At 38.4% G+C, this 20760-nt stretch overlaps 1 protein-coding gene across 1 annotated transcript; it reads left to right on the forward strand.

Moving 5' to 3' along the window:
• The first annotated feature begins 2310 nt into the window (after positions 1–2310).
• On the forward strand, positions 2311–7539 carry LOC111898486 (flocculation protein FLO11-like). Its single transcript, XM_023894387.1, has 3 exons — positions 2311–2892; positions 2952–3173; positions 7315–7539. Exons 1-3 carry the CDS (start codon positions 2311–2313, stop codon positions 7537–7539), a joined length of 1029 nt encoding a protein of 342 aa, XP_023750155.1.
• Positions 7540–20760: the final 13221 nt, after the last annotated feature.

A 20760-nucleotide genomic window follows, 5' to 3' on the forward strand; every position in this document is an offset into this window, starting at 1 on the left:
TTAAAATCAAAAATTCCAAAAATATCACTGAAAGGTATCATCGATCATTCAAATGATAAAGCTGGGACAGGTATGCATTTCTTTATCTTTGTACTAGCTAAGTGTCCCTAGAAGCATGCTGTTATATGTAGACCAAACCCTCAAAGACTTCAAGTGCAGCCTTACTGATTTGATATACACAAATTAAATCTTCCATCTCACATTGCGTTAAGAGTTTTCTGCTCGGTCCTTTGTATATAGCAGATGTACTTTCGGTTCTTTAACCTCCTTATCACTCTTCTCCATCTCATTTCGGTTCATCATCGTAACCCTTGAGACTCTCAGAATTTACCACTGAGGTTTATGGTTACATAACATTTGTGTTAATGATTTAGCTTCGTTTCACCACGTGCTAAGTGAAACCCAAAATCCAACACCAATAACAAATGACGGTGAACAATCAAATGTTCTAGTTTTCATCCATGTATTAACGAAACCACTTTAGTGGAAGGTACCAAGAAATATCTTTTTAATTTTTGTGTGATCTTTATGAAATTGTCTAACACCAAGGCATTTCTTCCCATAAGATCCAATTTATTTTTGTATTTGAGATTTCTACAAATATCACCAAGTCAATGAATATATTATCTAACCTACTTGTTTAATAGGCTACACTCGTCTAACAAGTACTTCATTCCACTTTCGGTCTTATGTCAAGTACTGAAGTTTGGTTGAAGCTAAGCCACCCTTTATAGCTTAAATTTGAAAAGATGGCTTTCAATGTTTCTTAATAAACATTTGATCGTATTTCAACGGGAAACCACACAGACACTTTTAAGTCTCTCTTGACTTTGAAGGAAGCGATTCGTGCCTGGGATCCATAGTTTCGTGTCTAAATAGACATCACTTAAATCCCACAAATACTTTGCTTTATTCCTTTTCTATTGGCACACTCTTGCACGAAGATCATTATGATTTTCCCAATTCTTGTTCGTGATACTAATGGCAATTTTTCAGATTTGATGCTTCGGTTGTAAATGCTATGGTGGTATACTATGTTAAAGGAGCGAACATAGCTAGCCTTATATGAAGCGAAAGGGTTTGTCACAATTTGAAAAGGAATTTGAAAAGTTTTCGAAGTTGAAATAGCGGTAAGAAGATAAGACTTCAAACCGGGTTAGTGGATAAGATTTGCAACGGGCGTGTGAATTTGAAACGGTTCCTAACATCACGCCTGATGGCGTCTTCCTAGGAAAACACAACTGTCAAATCGTGCTTTTTCAGGCGCCGATTCAGAAGATCGTCGAATCATTAACGTGGATTCTTTCTCTCTCCTAGAGATGGTATATAAGGTTTTCTCACACCCCTTGGACTACTTTATCAATTGACAACTCTCTCAAAAACACACCGGCGATTTTCTACTGTTCATCTTCCTCTGCACACCTGCAACAATAGCTGAATCTTCATCTGTTTATGAAAAAACTGCCCAGTCCTCTCTTCTCACCATTAAACCGAATCAAAACCTCATCATTGATCTCACACTTTTCCAGTATAATCCCTACATTCTGCAAGTGGTTGAATGCCTCAAATATTCACCACTTTTCGTAGCCCTAACCCAGGTGGAGTATGTTCCAATGTCGCTACTCTCTCAGGTATACTCAATCGCTGTCTACGATAAAGCCAAGGAGCACATTTTCTTAGAGATCGCCAATCAAAAGACGTCGATTTCAAAGGCTAGGTTTTGTTTGTTAGCTAAGGCTTGCTACCGACGACTCCATGATCAACCCTGATTCCATTACCAACGCTGAACTCTTCACAATGTTCTATGATATGGGGTACATTGAGATTCTCACCACATTCACAAAGTTCAAGAAATCATGTCTTCCTCCTTAGTGGAATGGTGTATTTACCCTCCTCTCTAATGGTTTATCGGAGAGGGTTGCAAGTTCTGATGGTGAGAGCAAGGCGTTCATAACCCTTCTCTACGGTATGTACCATAGGATCAACATGTACTTTGGATCTATCTTATGGTATCAACTGGTTCAATGTATTAGTTCTACTTCACGCTACTTTGAAATCTCTTGCGCTAGGTTTTGGACTCTTGTTACTCAATGGGCAATGGAGAAGTTTCACGTTCCAACAATGACAGAATCACTGATGTCGTCTATTGCTACTTTCCACACGATGAGGATACTTGTCTCCAACCCATCGAAGTTTCTCTTTATTAGTTCGATTGCAGAATCCATGTACAGGTGTGTTTCCGGTGAAAGCAAACTGATAACTACGTACAATAAGCTACATCCTTCAGGGCCAATGTAGCTTACTCCTGAAATGCAAAACTCCCTAGATGCAACAGATAAACCAGCTAAAAGAGGGAAGAAGCCTGAAAGAAAAGGGGATAAGGAAGGTCAATCCTCAAAAGTTTCTACTCCCAAGAAGCGAAAGTCTGAACAAGCAGCCCCTACTGCTTCAAAGACACAAAAGACCAAGAAGAATGCACACAAGATGAAGGCTCCTTCTCCTTCTTCAAGTGACTCTGACTACGTTCCATCTGACCCACCGCCCGAACCAGAGTCCAATGAAGATGACGTTTCTCAACACGAAAGTTCGTCTCGAGGTAATTCGCCTCCACCCTCACCAACTCATGAAGGTAACCGAAAATCACCTCCTACTTCTCCTACACAATCGGTTCCTACTACCATTGCTCCCTTCCCTCCTCCCATCTCATCTTCCACTACAACCTCAATTCCGATTCCAATCCCTTTATTCATTGGAGTTAGCACAACTACTACTACTCCAAACGAACCTCATGTTCATGTCAACGTAGCTGATACGGGGGCACCTACTACTGAATCTGAACCCCCAATTACCTCCAAACCTTTATCCCTACCTCCCTCACACGGGACTGACACTGTTTTTGGAGGAGAAGAATGGAATTTGATTCTACTTATTTTAGTCCATATCGAGTATAGAGCGATGATGATGATGACGCTCCTGTCACGAAGAGGCATTTAAAGGATCTAAATGACAAGCTTGATCAATTGCTTGCTTCCTCTTCTACTTCTAGTAATGCATACTCTGAAGCAGCTATCAAGGCTCTATTGGCAACCTTTGTCAAAGAGCATGACACTTCCATTACTAATGTTGTCAATGCTATCGATGCTTCCACTTCCACATGTCAGAAAGCTTCTATTGTAGTTGAAAATTAATCTAGTGATTATGATTATGATACCAATCGTAGTGGTGTTGATTATGATGGCATGTGCGGAATTAGGAAAGATCTAGTGATTCATCATACAAATTCAAGAACACATGGAGTAAATAAATCTTTGTAAGCTCTTATTAGATCTAGAAAGATTATACAAATGGGTTTGTATACAATTTCTCTATCTAGTCTAACACTCCAAAATGGACTCTTCTCTTTCTTACATAATGGGAGTCACTCACTTTCTATTTATAGGAAAGACTCAACCCATTTACACATACAAAGAGGAAAGCTTAAACACTACATCCAAGCATGACTTTGCACCCTAACATTCTCCCCCTCAAAGTTAGGATTGGATGTCCGACTTTAATCTCCAACGAGCTAGCGCGATCAAGACCAAAATCCCCCTCGAAGTAACACCGGTCTTCAAATCCGCAAATGAATATTCGACAAACCCGAGAAGCTTCGAATACCCATCATTCTCCCCCTTTTTATAATCAAAAAATGATTATAAAACCCACTAAGGATGAGAAGCGCCCGAGGAATCGACAATACAATACTCCCCCTTGATGTGTACCAAAAATGAATCACCAAAAATCTTGCACGGAAAAACAATCACGAAAAAGCCACAAAAATTTCCAATTTATGAAAATTTTTGACTTTTTTGGGTGAATGTTGCAAGATTTTTGAAAAACCGGGTAGATATTGTCACTTTCTGAAACATGCAGGGACCCGTTGCGCCAAAAACAGTCAAATATGCGAAACTCTAGCCCATTTGCGAAACCGGGCATAAAGCGTAAATTCACACAAACTACAAGGACCAGAACTGAAAATTCTGCAATTTCTCAGTTTTTATTGCCCATTTGCGAAGTTGAGTATAAACTGTCAAAAATGCGAAACTGCAGGTACTCATTTTGAAAATTTCTGCATGTTCTTCAAACATGCGAAGTTGGGCTACTTTTGTCATTTCGTGAAAAAATCAGGGGTGCAAACTGAAATTCTTTGTGTTCTTCCCCAAATCACCATATGCAGTGAAAACTTCGCAGGTTCCTTACTTCGCACGTGAAACATGAATGCGAACCATGTTTAAGAAAACTTCGCATCTTTATCCCAAGTAACCAAATATGCGAAATTGATTGAGACTCAAATGCGAACTCATGTTTGACACACTCAAATGCGAACTTAATAACACTATTGTCCAATTCTTCAACCATGCGAAACACACTCTTGATCTTTAAATTGATTCACCAAATGCGAATCCGGTTTGGTTCACACAAATGCAAATTGAACAAACATGGCAGATGCGAACCCAAACAAGATCAATATGCGAACTAATTTTTTTTCATTACAGCAACTCGATTCCCAAATCATTCTTCGCAATATCGACTGCCAGTAAACCCAAAATCACAAAATCGAACTTGTTATCCGTCGACCTTTCGCTTTTCAGTCAAGATCGACCCCAATAATCAAGCTTTCCTTTCTAAGTCAGGTATGCGAACTCGATTCTCGCTTGCAATCATCGACTTTCCAAACCATCAATTCAGAGTTCGCCTTCAAGCCTTTTACTTCGCATCGATCAACTCTTGCATTAACGTTGCTTTTCATTTACCACAAAAAGTTTAATTTCCAAGTCTCGTTCAAGATGCGAACATGACCCATTCACAGTGTTCGTTCATCACGAAGACAACTCATCCAAATTCGAAATTAACCTCAAAATTGAACTTGATTTCGACATCCACATCCCAAATGCAACCTGTATTAACACATTTCGGCCTCTAATTCATCGATTCACCTCTTAAATCGCATCTTTTTCACAATTTGACTTTTTAAGTCAACGAACCAAAAAAATGAAATCGATGATTCTAAAGTCCAATTTTAGATCAAAATGTGTTCCTTCAACAGTTCTTCAACATTCAGTTGTTCTTCATCAACAATTTCATCAAAATCAAAGTATCAATTTCCGATTTCTTCATATTAACTTGATCATAATCAATTTTGTGATCGAACATAACACATAGAATTGATTCACAAGTTGAGCTCGACTATTAGATGTTAGCGATTCAAAGAAATCGATAGAACTAAAACGAAAAGAATTCAATTACAAACCGACGCTTAAATGAAGAAAAGATGAAGAACAAATCCAATGGTACAACCAGATAAAGCTAGTGTACAAGTCAGGTGACGAACAGTGACATACGTCAACTAGAAGATATGAATCAATTGGCTTCAATCATTTAAATCATATTTAATAACATTTGGACTTATTGTTTTTAGATATCAGATTGAGAAGTGGGCTTTTGTTATGAATCAATGAACAGAAGATTGTTTGGGCTTGAACAAACGAAATATGAATATGAAAGGTAATATATCGAAATTTGGTTTTTAATTTTGATTGGATTTGATCTTAAAAAAAATATTGGATCAACAATGAGTTTGAAACAGATTAGATCCAATGAGGCAAATCGATCAAAAATGAAAAACGTAAAGCACGAATCGAAATCATGGACGTTTTGGAATCCATTTGAGAATTTGAGTTACCTTTTTCACGAATCGAGTTCCGTTTTCAACGAACGAATCAAATTTGGAAGATCTTGGTTCTTTTGTCGGAATGAGAAAATCTCCAAATTGAACATTGTACCACTCACCATGCGAGATGTACAACTTGTTCTTCGTGTTCTTCGTCGATCCAAGAACATCTTCAAAAGAACCACCAACACTTTTGGGTTTTGACTTCAAATTCAATGCAACCTTTGGAGATTGTTGCTTTGGAACCCAAATTTGCTTCACGGATTTTGGCTTCACAACATATGACGATTTTTGTGAGTAAACCTGCTTATTCTTCCGATTCATCTTCTTCTTCTTTTTCTTTCTCATCTTTTTGCATCTTGAAGACTTGACTTCATGAACAAACCCACTTTCAACAACATGAACATTTTGAGTTTGAATCAAATCTTTTGGAGTTTGATACTTGTGATTTTCTTGGATCACCGACTTCCGATAAGGAATCATTCCTTCAAACGAATCACAAGAACACAAAATATCATCAGTTTGAACTCCAATTGAGCAAAAAACTTTTTCATCTTGAGAATCAACTTGAAGTCCTTTTTCTTGAACATCAAGAACATCACATTGAACTCCATTATCAAGAACTTCAAGAAATTTAAGAGCACGAAGATCATTTGGGTCTTCAATAAGAGAAACATATTTCTTATTGAACAAATCTCTTTCTTCTCCTTCCTTTTGATTTCTACTACGAACTAATATGGACAAGGCAATTTTATTCAACCATGCAATCTTACAAAGTGGTTGAAATACCAAGCTTCCATGATCATCCTTCAAACCTCCATAAGAAACAAAATTACCCCATGAAATCAATTTGCTTAACAATAGCCCATAAAATTGATCTTCATTGACTTTGTATTTCACATCTTTAACTATCACAATCCAAGAATCATATGGAAAATCCACCATGATCACAAAAACTTGAAGATTTCTAGAGAGAGAAAGTGATTTTGAATGGGTTTTCTAGAGAGAGAAAGAAAAAATCACTTGAATTCTAGTGAAGAAAATCGAATTATGAATAGAATCAAAGATGAATTCGATTTCTAGAATCCAAAAACTCTCTAAAACACGAAGATCAATAAGAACATGAAGAATCACCAAATCAAAATCGCCATCAAGGATCAATTCTTGATGAAATCAAGAACACCCGCTCTGATACCAATTGAAGAGAATTGTTATCGAGATTATGAAAGCAATTATGATTTGAGTGATTGAAAAGTAAGAACATGAAGAGTAAATATTAATCAGATCTTATATTGATAAAGACTGATTACAAGAATAAGCAGAAAGGATATTTGCATTTTAAATGTTATCCTCTACTTCTATCCTCAGTCCCTATTTATAGGGAACCTGAGTGTACAAAAAATATACTAAGTCTAAACAATACGCTTCGCATAAAACTGACATAGTAAAATAACTAAAAATGCGAAACCAAACAAACACACAATTCGACTTCTACAATTCTAACCTCTACAACAGTGGAAGACTCCACTAAAGATTGCAAGCAAGCGACCGCAAACGTCGAAAAACTAGTTTCTGATGCTCAAAATTTTCTTGACTCTCTTCAGGTTGCAGCTCAGAAGAATGCCCAAACAGTGAATGCTTCTGTTGAAAATCTTACCCGCTCACTTCAGGTGGAAAAGAAGCATTTTGAGGAAACACGCAAAGCAATCCAGACTGCCAACACCGAGCTTCACACATCAGTTGATGCCCATCTCACTCAACTTGAAGCCGAAATTGCTGTGGAAAACAAGATAATGGATGAGCTGGATCGTCGTACCGCTCAGCTTTAAGCTCAGAACTTGAAACTCAAGATGGCAACTAAGGAAATTGAAGAAATCAAGTCAGAGCGAGCAGTGGTTAAAAGCTATGTTGGTGATGTGCATTCTATTCTATTACATCTTCTGGAAGCACATGACTCGGTCCTTACAATCTTGGCTCGACGCCACTTGGCTGAGAAACTGAGACATGCTCTAGACATTCTTAGCAGGATTGAAGGTGTTTCGGAGCCCGTTGTACCTCCGAAACAAGGGGGAGAAAATGTCACCCAGGGTCAATCACAACAACCTCCTAAAAGCAAACCCGTCACCCAACCGAAAGTCACTACTGAACCGAAGTGAAAGACCCCAACTTTCGTATTTCTGAAAGACCCAAACTTTCATACTTCACAATACTATTACTCCAAAACATGCTACTTGCATATTCATAAAAGCAATATTTTACATTGATAAAGAGGTTACAAACTACTGGATACAAACCGACTATTACAAAGTGTTATATATTACATAACTACCCAGGATATTGTAATTTATACAAACATAAACTGAAGTACAAAAGTATTATTACAAACTGTTCTAATTCTTTCAACAATATATGATTATACTGGTTACTTATCACCGGCAATTGTTAAACATTGATAGGGTAAGCGGTGACGCTTAGTGAGTTCAATAATAGACACAATATAATGTTATGTCATATATATACTTCAATATGGCAGAAGCAAAGAGAATCAAGGAGCAACAAAGGCATATGTGAATCATGTGTTAAGCTTTCCATATCAATCAATGACTTGATTCAAAGGTATACAATCAATGATACATAACAATTTCCATACTTGATATACATTAATAAAGCTTCGGCCCAAATGGCACAGAAGACATAATATTTATGATTAACATCTTGGTAGATTTGAAGCTTATAGCCATGTCTAACCATTTGCCAATGCCATAGAATAGAAGTCATTCTCTTACGGAGACATGCTCTACATGACCAGAGGCTACGTACCAGTACCAATGTGAATCTAAGTCCTTTCACTGATCACATGGTCAAATGTATTACTTTTGCTATAAAAATAGCGAATAAAATAACACGGGAAAATAACTCGGAATAATAACACTGAAAAGCACATAGCACATATAGCACATAACATACAATTGTTCCTATATATTGAACTCACCTTGAATTAACCGGGGGTCAAAATAGTAATTTGGACAGCGCTTCGGCTTTAAATATGACTTTCTATGTTGAAAACCGGGCTCTGCGAAGGTAGGGCTTCGAAACCGAAAAGATAAATTTTTCGGGGTCTTCGGGCACTTCGGGGCGTGTTTTGGGTGTTAAAAATAATACAGGGGCTTCGGGGGAAGTCAAAATACTAAAAATATTGAAAAAGGGTGAAAAAGTGCCAAAAATTCAAACTTACTCGGCAAGTCTCGCAGCCCCTATATATACTTGCGAGGTTCGGACCCGAGGCTGGAGGAGTCAGCAGCTGCGAAGGCCACGCGGCAACAGGAGCTCGGTTAGGAGGCCAGATGTCGCGCATGCGAGGCGGCAAGGTGCGAGGCTCGGAAAGGTGACACGGGGCGAGGTGCGTCGGAAGCTGGTTGGGCCGCGGCTTCAGTCGGATCCGGGTAGAGTGGCTACTGTTCATGCGAGATTCCCCAGGTCTTATCCATAATTTCTCGGAAATTGAGCCCCGATCTTCTAAAATCCATAACATTCGCATACGGGCTCCGTTTTTGACGTTCTTTATATGCACGCGTAGCTAAAATTATGATCTACAACTTTCGTTTAGACTTCGTTGGCTAATTTTGAATTTATTTTTTATATTATTATTTTTAACAGAACGGGACAGGTAAATACGTTAAAAATTCATAACTTCTGCATCCGACATCCGTTTTCGTCAGACTTTTTACCATTGTACTACTATTAACGAGACCTTCAATTCTCGTTTAGGTTGTGTCGGCTAAAAATCACTCGATCTAAAATACAAGTTTTTAGCCGTCTATTGCTAAGCCGAAACTTGTAAAAATCATAACTTCCCCATACGAAGTCAGATTTTGGCGTTCTTTTTATCGAACTTCTCAGTTTAACGAATACTACGACATTCATTTAGATTACTAAGGCTAAAAAATAGTTTATCAAAAACTCACTTTTTACGTCATTCGGCGCCGTGCCGGTTTTGTCGCAGATCTTCGATTGGTCATAACTTGTTCGTTATAACTCGGATTTCGATGAGGTTTTCGCCTAAATGTTTCTGAAGAGATTATCTACAACTTTCAATAATAAAATTTTACTTATTCCAAATTTTATATTTTCGCTAAATTTCACTATTTGACTTTTAATTGGAATCTCATAAGACTTCCAACATTTTCTGAGTGATTCTAAACGTAGTTTTACTTCATTTCTAGTAAAAACTAGCTGTTAGAACTCAACACTCAATTTCACATAATATTTCACAATTTTATTCATTACAAAACACGATTTCAAAACATGTATGTTACACGAAGGGTAATGAAGCTTTGAGCAGTATGAAGGACAAACAAAAGAAGAAAATTGGTGATGATGATGAGGATGAAATTGATGATGTGAATAATACAGAAGAAACAACATCCAAAACCATAAATCTCAAAGTCAATCCTGATGATCGAGAGATTGAGCAAAGGGTTTGTAAAGCTAAGGAAGAAGGTGATAGGGAGAGGAAACAAAAAGAAGCGAACGATGTATTCGAACAAAGAAAATCCATGTTCCCACTGTGGACTATGGAAAAGCTTCTGAAGGAGGTAATTGAAACTCCAAGCATACACTGGCTTGAACCGGTCCTTTCTTTCGATCTTGAGAATTCCAAGGATTCTCAATCTGATATGCCAATCACCTGAAAGGAATTCATTTTTCATTGTTTTGAGTCAACAATTGCCATTCCCTCTCCTGACCCGAAGGTTGATCGAGACCTGCTTGAATACTATCTTGCGTTCTCTCAACCTCAATACCCGACTTGGAGTAAACAGAAGATCACAACAGTCAAGGTGTTGAAACCCACTTCAGCAGGGAAGTTTATCAATATCAAGTTCAAAGTAACCCGAGGCTCAGACAGTTCGGTTCATATGATCTCCCTGGCTGATTTTCCAAATTTGAATCCTCATGACTGGATTCTCCTGAACAATATTTTGTTGACTAATCAACAAGAGTATGAGCCTATTATTGATCACATTAAGCGAATGTTGGTGTGCTATATTCTTGAAGTCGCAAAAATGGATCAGGAAATTGCCTCTACCTTGAGAAGGAAAGCCACTGTCAAGCCAATTGGGAAGGCAAGCGACATCAATTTAATGATGAAGGGTAAAATCGAGCCACAGTTTCATACAGTCATGTTCATCAGGGGCGAAGGTCAAAAATGCATGTTCGCTCTTGTTGACAAACATCTATTCTCCACTTCTTGCTTGGAGCATATTCTCGATATCATACACAGGTGCGATCAAAACAGTGAAGCCGATAAGAAGATGTTTTCAGATATGCTTCTGTGGTATATTAAATTTCGTCAAACTCTTCTTGCCATCATCCCCAAGTTGTTCAAGACTGTGAAGAAAACCACCGTTACTCAACCGAAGTTATCTCTCACCTCAATTGGCGCAAAGGGGGAGATTGTTGAGTATATGGGTTGCGCCATTGGGCTTCGTTAGTTCGGTCCATTTGTAATCATGGTTTGGGCCTGTCCAGCCGTGTTCTGTTTTTAGGGTTTAGTATATATAATGCACGCATGCATTATATTAATTACGCTTCTTGAATATTTCTTTTGACAAGTACTGTAACCCTAGAACGCCTCTAAAGTAGAAGTTCTTCATCGAGCTCTTCTGAGGTGTTGCTGTTTTAATCATACGACATTCGTTTGATTCATAGTGGTGTTCATTGTTTTCTACTACTTGTTATTATCTTATTGATATCTATTTGAATCTATCGATCTAAGAGAATATTATTCTTATCAATACAAAAGTGGCCGAATTGACCAGAGCCGAAATCCTTAGGGAAGCGATTTTTCCCACATGGATCGCCAACCCGGTGATGGTGAGGAAACACGACGGTAGCTGGCGCATGTGTATTGATTATTCAGATCTTAACAAAACATGTCCCAAGGATTACTACCGATTACCAGAGATAGACCAGAAGGTAGAGTCCGTGCAAGGTTTCTAGTGGAAATGCTTCCTGGACGCATACAAGGGGTACCATCAAATCCTGATGAGAAAAAATGACGAAGAGAAAACAGCCTTCTACACAGATCACGACGCCTTCTGCTACACAAAAATTATGTTTGGATTAAATAATGTCGGGGCAACCTACCAACGACTAGTCGATTCCCTGTTTGCCAACCAAATTGGCAGGAACATCGAAGTCTACGTCGACGACATGGTCATTAAAAGCCCGGACAATCAGAGGCTACTACACGACGTGGAGGAGACACTGCAAACTCTGGAAAAAGCTAAGATGAAGTTGAATCCCGCCAAGTGTACCTTCGGGGTAGAAGAAGGACAATTCCTAGGGTATTATGTAACAAAGGAGGGGGTCCAACCAAGCCCAACCAAGATAAGCGAGCTCAAGGAGAAGTCTTCGCCCAACACGCTAAGAGATACTCAAGGGTTGAATGGAAAACTAACGGTGCTCAATCGATTCATCTCCAAGTCAGCCGAAAAAGCCATGCCCCTGTTCCATACACTCAAAGGGTGCATAGAAAAGAATAACTTCCAATGGACACCGGAAGTCGAGTCCGCACTACACAAAATAAAAAAGGCGCTACACACTCCCTACCCTGGCCAGCCCGATACCGGGGGAAACGCTGCAGATCTACCTTTCCGCATCAAAAGATGCCATTTCGTCAGTGCTAGTACTTGAGAGGCAAGGATGGCAGCTCCCGATCTACTTTTTGAGTCGAGCCCTATAGGGGCCCGGAATCAACTATCAAATCATCGAAAAGATGGTGCTCGCCTTAATCTACGCAGCATTGAGGCTTCGTCGATATTTCCATGCCCATCAGATAGAGGTGTTAAGTAGCTGCCCGATCAAGCAAGTGCTTCTGAAGCCAGAAACATCTGGGCGACTTGCAAAATGGGCCATAGAGCTGGGGGAGCATGATATTAGCTATCATCCCAGGGTAAGCATCAAGGGACAAGCATTAACGGATTTCCCAACTTGAAATCCCAGGGGAATTCCAGCAAGAAATAATTGGCACGACCCGACAAGGGTGTCTAGAGGAAAAAACCGACCAACAGTGGACTCTCTACACGGATGGAGCCTCCAGCAAAGAAGGATCGGGTGCAGGGCTAATCCTAACCAGCCCTACAGGTGAAGAAATTACATACGCCTTGCGGTTCGATTTCCAAACCTCCAACAATGAAGCCGAATATGAAGCCTTGTTGGCTAGTCTCAGATTGGCAGTAAAAATGGGGGCGGAAAGGGTTATAGCTCTGACTGATTCACGTCTAGCAGCCAACCAAGTCACGGGAGAATTTGAAGCAAAAGATAAACGGATGGAAAGATATGTTGAGGCGGTACAGCGAATCACAAGCTCACTGAAGAGTTTCACATTAAAGCAGATCTCGAGGGGAAGCAACAAGCGAGCAGATGCCCTTAGCATGCTAGCATTAACAATGTTTCGGGCACCTCTCTAAGGAAGTTTTGGTGGAAGTATTAAAAGAGAGGAGCATCGACGAGCGCCAATTCGACTCCATGTCTATAGCATGACCCAACTGGATGACGCCTATCGTGGATTACCTGCAACATGGCATACTCCCCGACAATCACGGAGAGTCATGAAAAACAAGTATACGAGCTCCCCAGTATGTAATACTGGGGGGAGCGCTATATAGGAAAGTCCATACGGATCCACAGATTAAATGCATAGACGGTGAGTCAAGGAAGAAGGCCGTAAAGGAAGCACAAGTGGGGTCAGCTGGAGCCCATGAGGGAGCGCGGGCGCTCACAGGCAAAGTGCTATGCATGGGGCTCTACTGGCCAGACATACATCAAGACGCCGTTGAACTAACCGTGCGTGCGTGGAATGCCAGACCTTCTCGCCAGCTTAAGGAGTACCCCCATCTAAATGAACGAGTATAGCCAGCCTGTGGCCCTTTTATCAGTGGGGGATCGATATCATCGGCCCTTTCCCGAAAGCACCAGAGAAAGTGAAGTTCTTAGTCGTGGCAGTTGACTATTTCACGAAATGGATATAATACGAACTGTTAGCGTGTATCACCGGAAAGTAGATAATTAAGTTCATGTGGAAGAATATCATAACGAGATTTGGGACGCCCAAAGTTTTGATCAGCGATAACGGTTTACAGTTCGCTGAGAACCCGTTCAAGAATTGGTGCATCGAAAGTGGAATAGAGCAAAGGTTCACGTTTGTGGCGCATTCCTAAGCCAATGGAAAAACAAAGGTGTCTAATAGGAGGTTAGTACAAGTGATTAAGAAGCGATTGGGGAAAGCAAAAGGCAATTGGGTAGACGAACTACCAGAAGTCCTTTGGTCATATCGAACCACACCACGGACTAGCACAAAAGAGAAACCGTTCAGCCTGGCTTATGGGGCCGAGGGGATGCTGCCAACAGAAATAGTTATAAGGTCAATATGAAAAGTATTGTAAGGAGCAAGAAAACAATGAAAATCTAAGAGAAATTTTGAACCTCATGAAAGAACGGTGAGAATGCTCAAGTATGTGTCAGGCCGCCTACAAAAAAGTAGTAGAAAGATACTACAACCATCGAGTCAAAGACAAGGCTTTCCGGGTTGGGGATTATGTCCTACGAAAGAATGAGATCAGCCACGCACAACCTTGTGGGAAACTGGGCCAGACATGGGAAGGCCCATACAAGGTGATAGAGGCGCACTGGAAGGAAGGCAAATACTGTCACACCCCAAAACCGAGAACGGCGGAAACTTTCTGGGGCGGAGGACGTCATGTACAGTATCACAACACAGTATAATAGTAAACAAGTAAACAACATCATCCATTGCATTAAATAAATAATTTTAATACAACTGTGTTCTGTAGTATATAAGACACCAAAATATGAATCAAAATATAAGAGGAGTCTTGTATGCACTCCATCTTCTCAAAATCTGGCATCGGTACCTGTCTACTGATGACCTGAGAATACATGTTATTTTGAAAGAGTTCACCAGCTAGTGTCTATGTTTGTATCAAAATGTTTGAAACAGTGTTTGAAGTATGAGTTTGTAAACATTTGTAGTAAAAGTATGCGAATGTTTGTAAAAGTTTGTAACTCCTAGAAAATCCTATATTTTCTACTAAAAGTAGCCTCCTACCAAGGCACGACTGTTTTGTATGTTTGTTTCTCATAAAAGTGTGTAATTTTCCCAAGTGTAACTATCATTATCAAAATATAGTTTGTACATTAATGTTTAAGTGAAATGATCACTAAACAAATGTAAAGGGTAAATTAATGTAGTACTGTAGTGTTGTATTATAGGAACTACAGCTGTACTAACTACCTTAAACCAGATTTACATCAAGGTATTATGTGATTAATTGTACCATACTATCGACGGAAAACATGACATTGTAAGTCGTAAAAAGGTATGACGTTTGGCACCCGCAGACCTGCAGGTCTAGCTGTAGCTAGCAACAAGGTGTAGGATAGTCAATCCAGTATAGATCTATACGCAAGCTCGCGCTCTCCCTCCAGGAGATTCTGGCTATAACTCGGGCCATGACAATGAAGGCATGCTCCGATACAATGGATCACATTTATGTTATCGTATACTTGTATATGTAATGTATTGTTACTCTTCATAGTATCGTTGTATATGTTCTCTTTCTAGTATAGTTGTATATGTTCTCATCATAGTATAGTTGTATATGTTCTCATAGTAATAAGTAATGACTCATGAATGAACTAACTCCTTTATGCTTCATTGAACTAGAAGTAGTAAGTAGTATAACTCTAAACTATACCTATTATAGTTTATTAGTAAACTTGTTGAATGATTGAATGTACTGAACTGAGATAAGAGTCTTTATATCTATACATATATACATAATATATAAGTAAGGATTCAACGACACTCGGACAAACAACCGGGTACTTTAAGACCACAACCAAACAAGGACAAGAAGTGATATGTGTATTTTTATATATATTTATGTATAACATATCTTAATATTTTAGCATTTATTATTATTATTTAGAACTAAAATATACTTAATATGCTTTGAAATATTTAATTACAGTTAAAATGGGAGATGGAATGCAAAAGAAAGAGAATGGAGCTGAAAAGATGCAAAAAGGATATTGCTGGCAGATTAACCCCTCTTCAGTGTTTCGGGTATATATGATGACTCATAAGTCCAATTGACGAGATTCAAAATGTTCTGGAAACTAGACGAAATTTCCTACGACTTATGTGACAGGGACTTTTTTCTAATTCGGAACTTATCTTATCCAAAATCGGCCTTGAAGATGAAGCATAAAAGCTGGACGGAAATTCCCTCCAAGTTACTTGTTCCCCAAGCACCACTTACCTTATTTTTATTTGCCTAATCCCTAAGCCACATTAGTTTCCTTATTCCAATCCAAGTCTAATATTCTATATTAATTCCATCTCCATTCAACTATAAATACCCCATATCATTCCACCATTTTTAATAATCTATGATATTCTACTTCGACTTGTGCGACAAGAAAACTTCATAGCTGCCGTTTTGAGGGTCTAAAAGGCGGCCGAAGGGCCGTTAAGCTGATATGGAGCAAAGATCTAAGAGATTAGAGAGTGGATTCATGTCGGTAATCATGTGGTTTGTATCGTGACCATGTTTAGCATTCCACTGTGATACTACTATGTTTTTACTTTCTGATTTTAGTATCAAAACCATTTGCTTTGAGTTTATGTTTAGATAAAACCTTGATTTGTGGATTAATTGCTATATTGTATTGTTTTATTTGTGTTTAACTTATCTTGTTAAGTTTGTTAAAAGATCCTCATGTGTTAATGACAATTATTTTCTGTTAATTATTAAGTATATCGTGTTGTATGAACGTTTGCTTGATTGCTTGCCTCTTATGATTTTGATGACCATCAAGATTATATGACTAGGAATAGTGAACATGAAACTAGGGTTAACTAGGAAATAAGTAAATTAATGTGTGAGCATATGTGACGACCAACCACATATGAGCTAATTGAATTAACCAATTCAATTAACTATTATTACAAGTCTTTCTTGATACGAACTGAACACTAGGAAACATGATAGTTTAATCAATTGATCACTGCTTGAATTGACTTGTTTGCTAAAGGATTAGTAATAATGAAAATGAACCTAATCTTTTAGAAATCGGTGAACATGAATAAATAAATCTGTGTGTACAATTTTCTATGATTTTAAGGTGTAATCTATCTAAACCAAAGTACCTAAAGAGATTTGTCTTCCTGCCAGTTTATCGAGATTTGCTATTTAGTTATCCGTTTGAAATTTAATTAAACATTTATTTATTCCTTTCGTATGTTTTGTAACCTATAATCAGTTATTTTAAATTAATTCACTATCGTTCCCCTTGTGTTCGACACCCTTGTTTATCAAAGCTATACTATACTCGATCGGGTTCACTGCCTGTAAGGTGTGGTTTAGATGCGATAAATTAGGACTTATAAATAAAAAACTAGTGCATTAAATATACACATCAGGAAGTAAAGTGGGTTATCTGTCCTAAGTCCTTCAAACCTTATTTATATAACTATATATGTAGTAGACATGGTTTTAACAATATATAAGTTTAAAAACTGTAAAAGAAAGGTTTAGTATATAAAAGTGAATTTGATAAAGGGTATGACATGTAAAATAGTTTGATAACAGTTTAAAGTCATTTGTTTGGTAAAACAGTTTAAAGCATGAAAAATTCATATGTATGTTGGTTATTAATCACATGTGATTGATCTAATAACTAACATGGTTCAACTTGTATCCCCCCCATAAAGCATGTAAAAACATTTCAAAAGTTAATTAAGGGGTATGAACTTACCTGTAGTGAGTGGTTTGAATGAACTAATGATATAGGATTGCTAGGTGTCAAGTGAAGACTTGTACACACCCAAAGATCCTAGTTGACATATAATAACACATATATGTATCCAATTAGTTTTAAAACAACTAATTAACAAGTTTAAGACATCCTAGGACATGTTAAAACAACTAATTAACAAGTTTAAGTCATAAGGATTGCATCTAAGTGTTGTAGGACATTGCTATTGAGTTTAGGGTTCAAGGAAAACCCCTTATTGGAGTTTACGGTTATATGACCATCACTCAATGAGTTTACAGTCGTAAACTCATGAGTTTACGGCGGCAATCTCATGCTTCCTTGACCATTTGTTGTTTTGAAGCTCTACAAGTTCCTAGGAGTATTTCCACTTGAAGTATAAGTCTACGGAAGAGATTAGGGCACCATTTCACTCCTAAATGGAGTTTACGGTCCTTAGACCATTTTCCTTTGGGTTTACTACTGTAAACCCATATGGTTGATGGTCGTTTGATGGTTTCAAGCCCTTAACTCATCAAGGAAGGGATCTAATCAAGTTTCCAAGGATTAGGAGGGACTAGGCACACTTTGGCACCACTTTTTGGGGTTTACGGTCCAAGAACATCTTGGACCGTAAACACCTTGATATTGGTGTTTATTGGGTGTTTTCTTGATGTTTAGAAGTGTAACAAGCTCTATAATACTCTAGGATAGAAGTACTTACTATGTAGAAGCTTGAAAAGGTGCTAAAGGCCTAAGAACACTAGTGTGTGTTCTTGGTGTTTTGAAGATCTAAGTAAAACACGAAAATGAATGGATGAAATGATGTATAAACACACTAGTTATGATGCTTATAACAACAAATCAAGTCGAGAAACACTTACATTTTCGGGAGATCGGGTGAAAGACGGGATGATAGTTGAGAGAGTTTTGAGCCTTGGGATCTTGGTTTTGTGAAAAATGGCAAATAATGACTAAGTGTCATATATATACCCCCACACTAGGGTTTACGGCCGTAAACACCCTTGTTTAGGCCGTAAAATCCAAACTCTTGGAGTTTTGGAATTATATTGTTGCACAATAAACCTTAGGGCATCCTCTCTCCTGATATTTCCTGAAGTACTAAACTTAAGACCCTCAAACTTAATCCAAAAAGCTTGAAAGTTAGCAGGAACTGTTCTGACTTCTATTGAATTGAATGGTTGTACATAATAGAAATTTCTGGTTGTCACAAATACCAAGGACGTGGAACCCAAGGAACTTGAGAATGTTCCACTTTTGAACAGAACCACAAGCCCCCATACAGAAGGGAGGACAACAAGTCACCACTGTCGAGAAAAATTACATGCCCCTATGTAGAAGGGAGGACGATGAAACATCCCTTGGCCGGACTGATCACCCGGACCAACAGGTGGACGCTCAGAGTAGTCCGATAGGGAATTGTAGTGCAAAATTAGCATGTATTAGAACTACATAAATAAAAGAAAATGCATTGACCTCAATATGTTGTGTTATGAGTATGTCTAACACATATATACAAACATGACATAGAGGATACTTAGTGAATCCACAACGAGATGGCAAATCTCGAAGTAAGCAAACATACTCAATAAAACAACACAATGTGGTGAACTCAGCATAATTAGGGATCAAACTCAGAGAGGAAGCCATGTTGGAAACACATATGAAGAAGAAGGGGGAAAGAGATGAAGGAGGAAGATAGAAATTGAAAAAAACCACCTACAAGCATTAAAAGGAAAAATGCAGGACTTACGAAAAACCCCTTGACATGGCTGACGTAACCGTCACACACACGTTGAAGCGTCACATCGCCGAAAATGAAACGATGACCAAGTAAAAGCATGACACGTATGCCAACAGTTAAGTCCAGAGTGTCATAGCTAGATAGCACACTCTATGACTACTGGACAGGGGGACTTGATGACGCGTCCCTCAGAGTGGTCCAGAGACAAGAAAACCCCCGACGAGAGCAGTGAAGTCCTGAACATCATAGCTAGCTATCATACTCTATGACTACTAGACTGGGGGACTTGATGACGCGCCCCTCAGAGCGGGCCAGATACAGGAGAACCCCTAGCGAGGAGTTCCTAACGAAGCATGGGCTAGCGAATCAGCCGCCCTAACCGCCCGAGACCCACATGAGGCAACCGCGTGGGAAGTCTGCCCTCGCCATGGGTTGTCCTCAGCTACAATCCAAAGATAACAGCTCCATGAGACAAAGAGCATGGCCAGAGCATTATCACCTGGACCAATCGTTGGACCGGACACGAAGGTGGAACATGGTCCTCCAATAAGGGCGACGGATCCTGTCGGGGTCACAGTCCTTGTCCCTTGTACAGATCGAGGAAGATCCTCAGTATAAAACGATGGTCACTCTTCCTTGGGAGTTAAGCTATTCTCTCCCGATCATTCACCCTCCTATTTCCATACTCCTCCCACTAACTTGACCATCGGAGCGTCTTTACCTCCCCTCGGAAGACGGCTGACATTTCTTCTTTCTTTGTGACCTCTCAGGTTCTATTCTATCAATCATCTCCTGGCAGCGATGGTGGTTCAGAGCCAAGTCGCATCAATTGGATTATTATTTATATTTAATTATTTTTATTAGTTTCTTTTTTAATAAATTATTTCTTTTTATTGGATTATTATATATATTAAAAATCATTATGTTAAATAGATAATATTTATATGTTAAAAAATATTACTTTATTTGATTATTAATTTCTTTTAATTTTTTTATTAGATTATAATTTATTAATAATTATTATTTTTAATATATAATATTTATATATATTAATAATTATTATTTTGATGGATTACTATTTTTTTTAATTGTTTTTAATTTCTTTTAATTGTTTTTTATATTATTTTAATTCAAAAAACCCAAATAATAAATCTCACCCATCCTAAATCTTCTAATTTATTTTAAATATTTGAAAGATAACATAATTTGGAGAACATCACCACCATCCCCCAGTCCGGTAATGGTGGGATGGGTGAGATTTTTTTTAAAATAAATTAGGATGGTGGTTGTATTGTCTGAAAAAATGAATTAATCCAAATAGTATGGTGAGGGTCGTGTGATGAATAACTTTAGTGAATGTGTGATGAGGGAGATGTATAATGTCGAACAAGAGTCAGAACTCTATAACACATTGCAAGAGATCTTAGAGAGTGACTAATATGGG

Source organism: Lactuca sativa, chromosome 7, assembly GCF_002870075.4.
Source record: "Lactuca sativa cultivar Salinas chromosome 7, Lsat_Salinas_v11, whole genome shotgun sequence".
Taxonomy (NCBI): domain Eukaryota; kingdom Viridiplantae; phylum Streptophyta; class Magnoliopsida; order Asterales; family Asteraceae; genus Lactuca; species Lactuca sativa.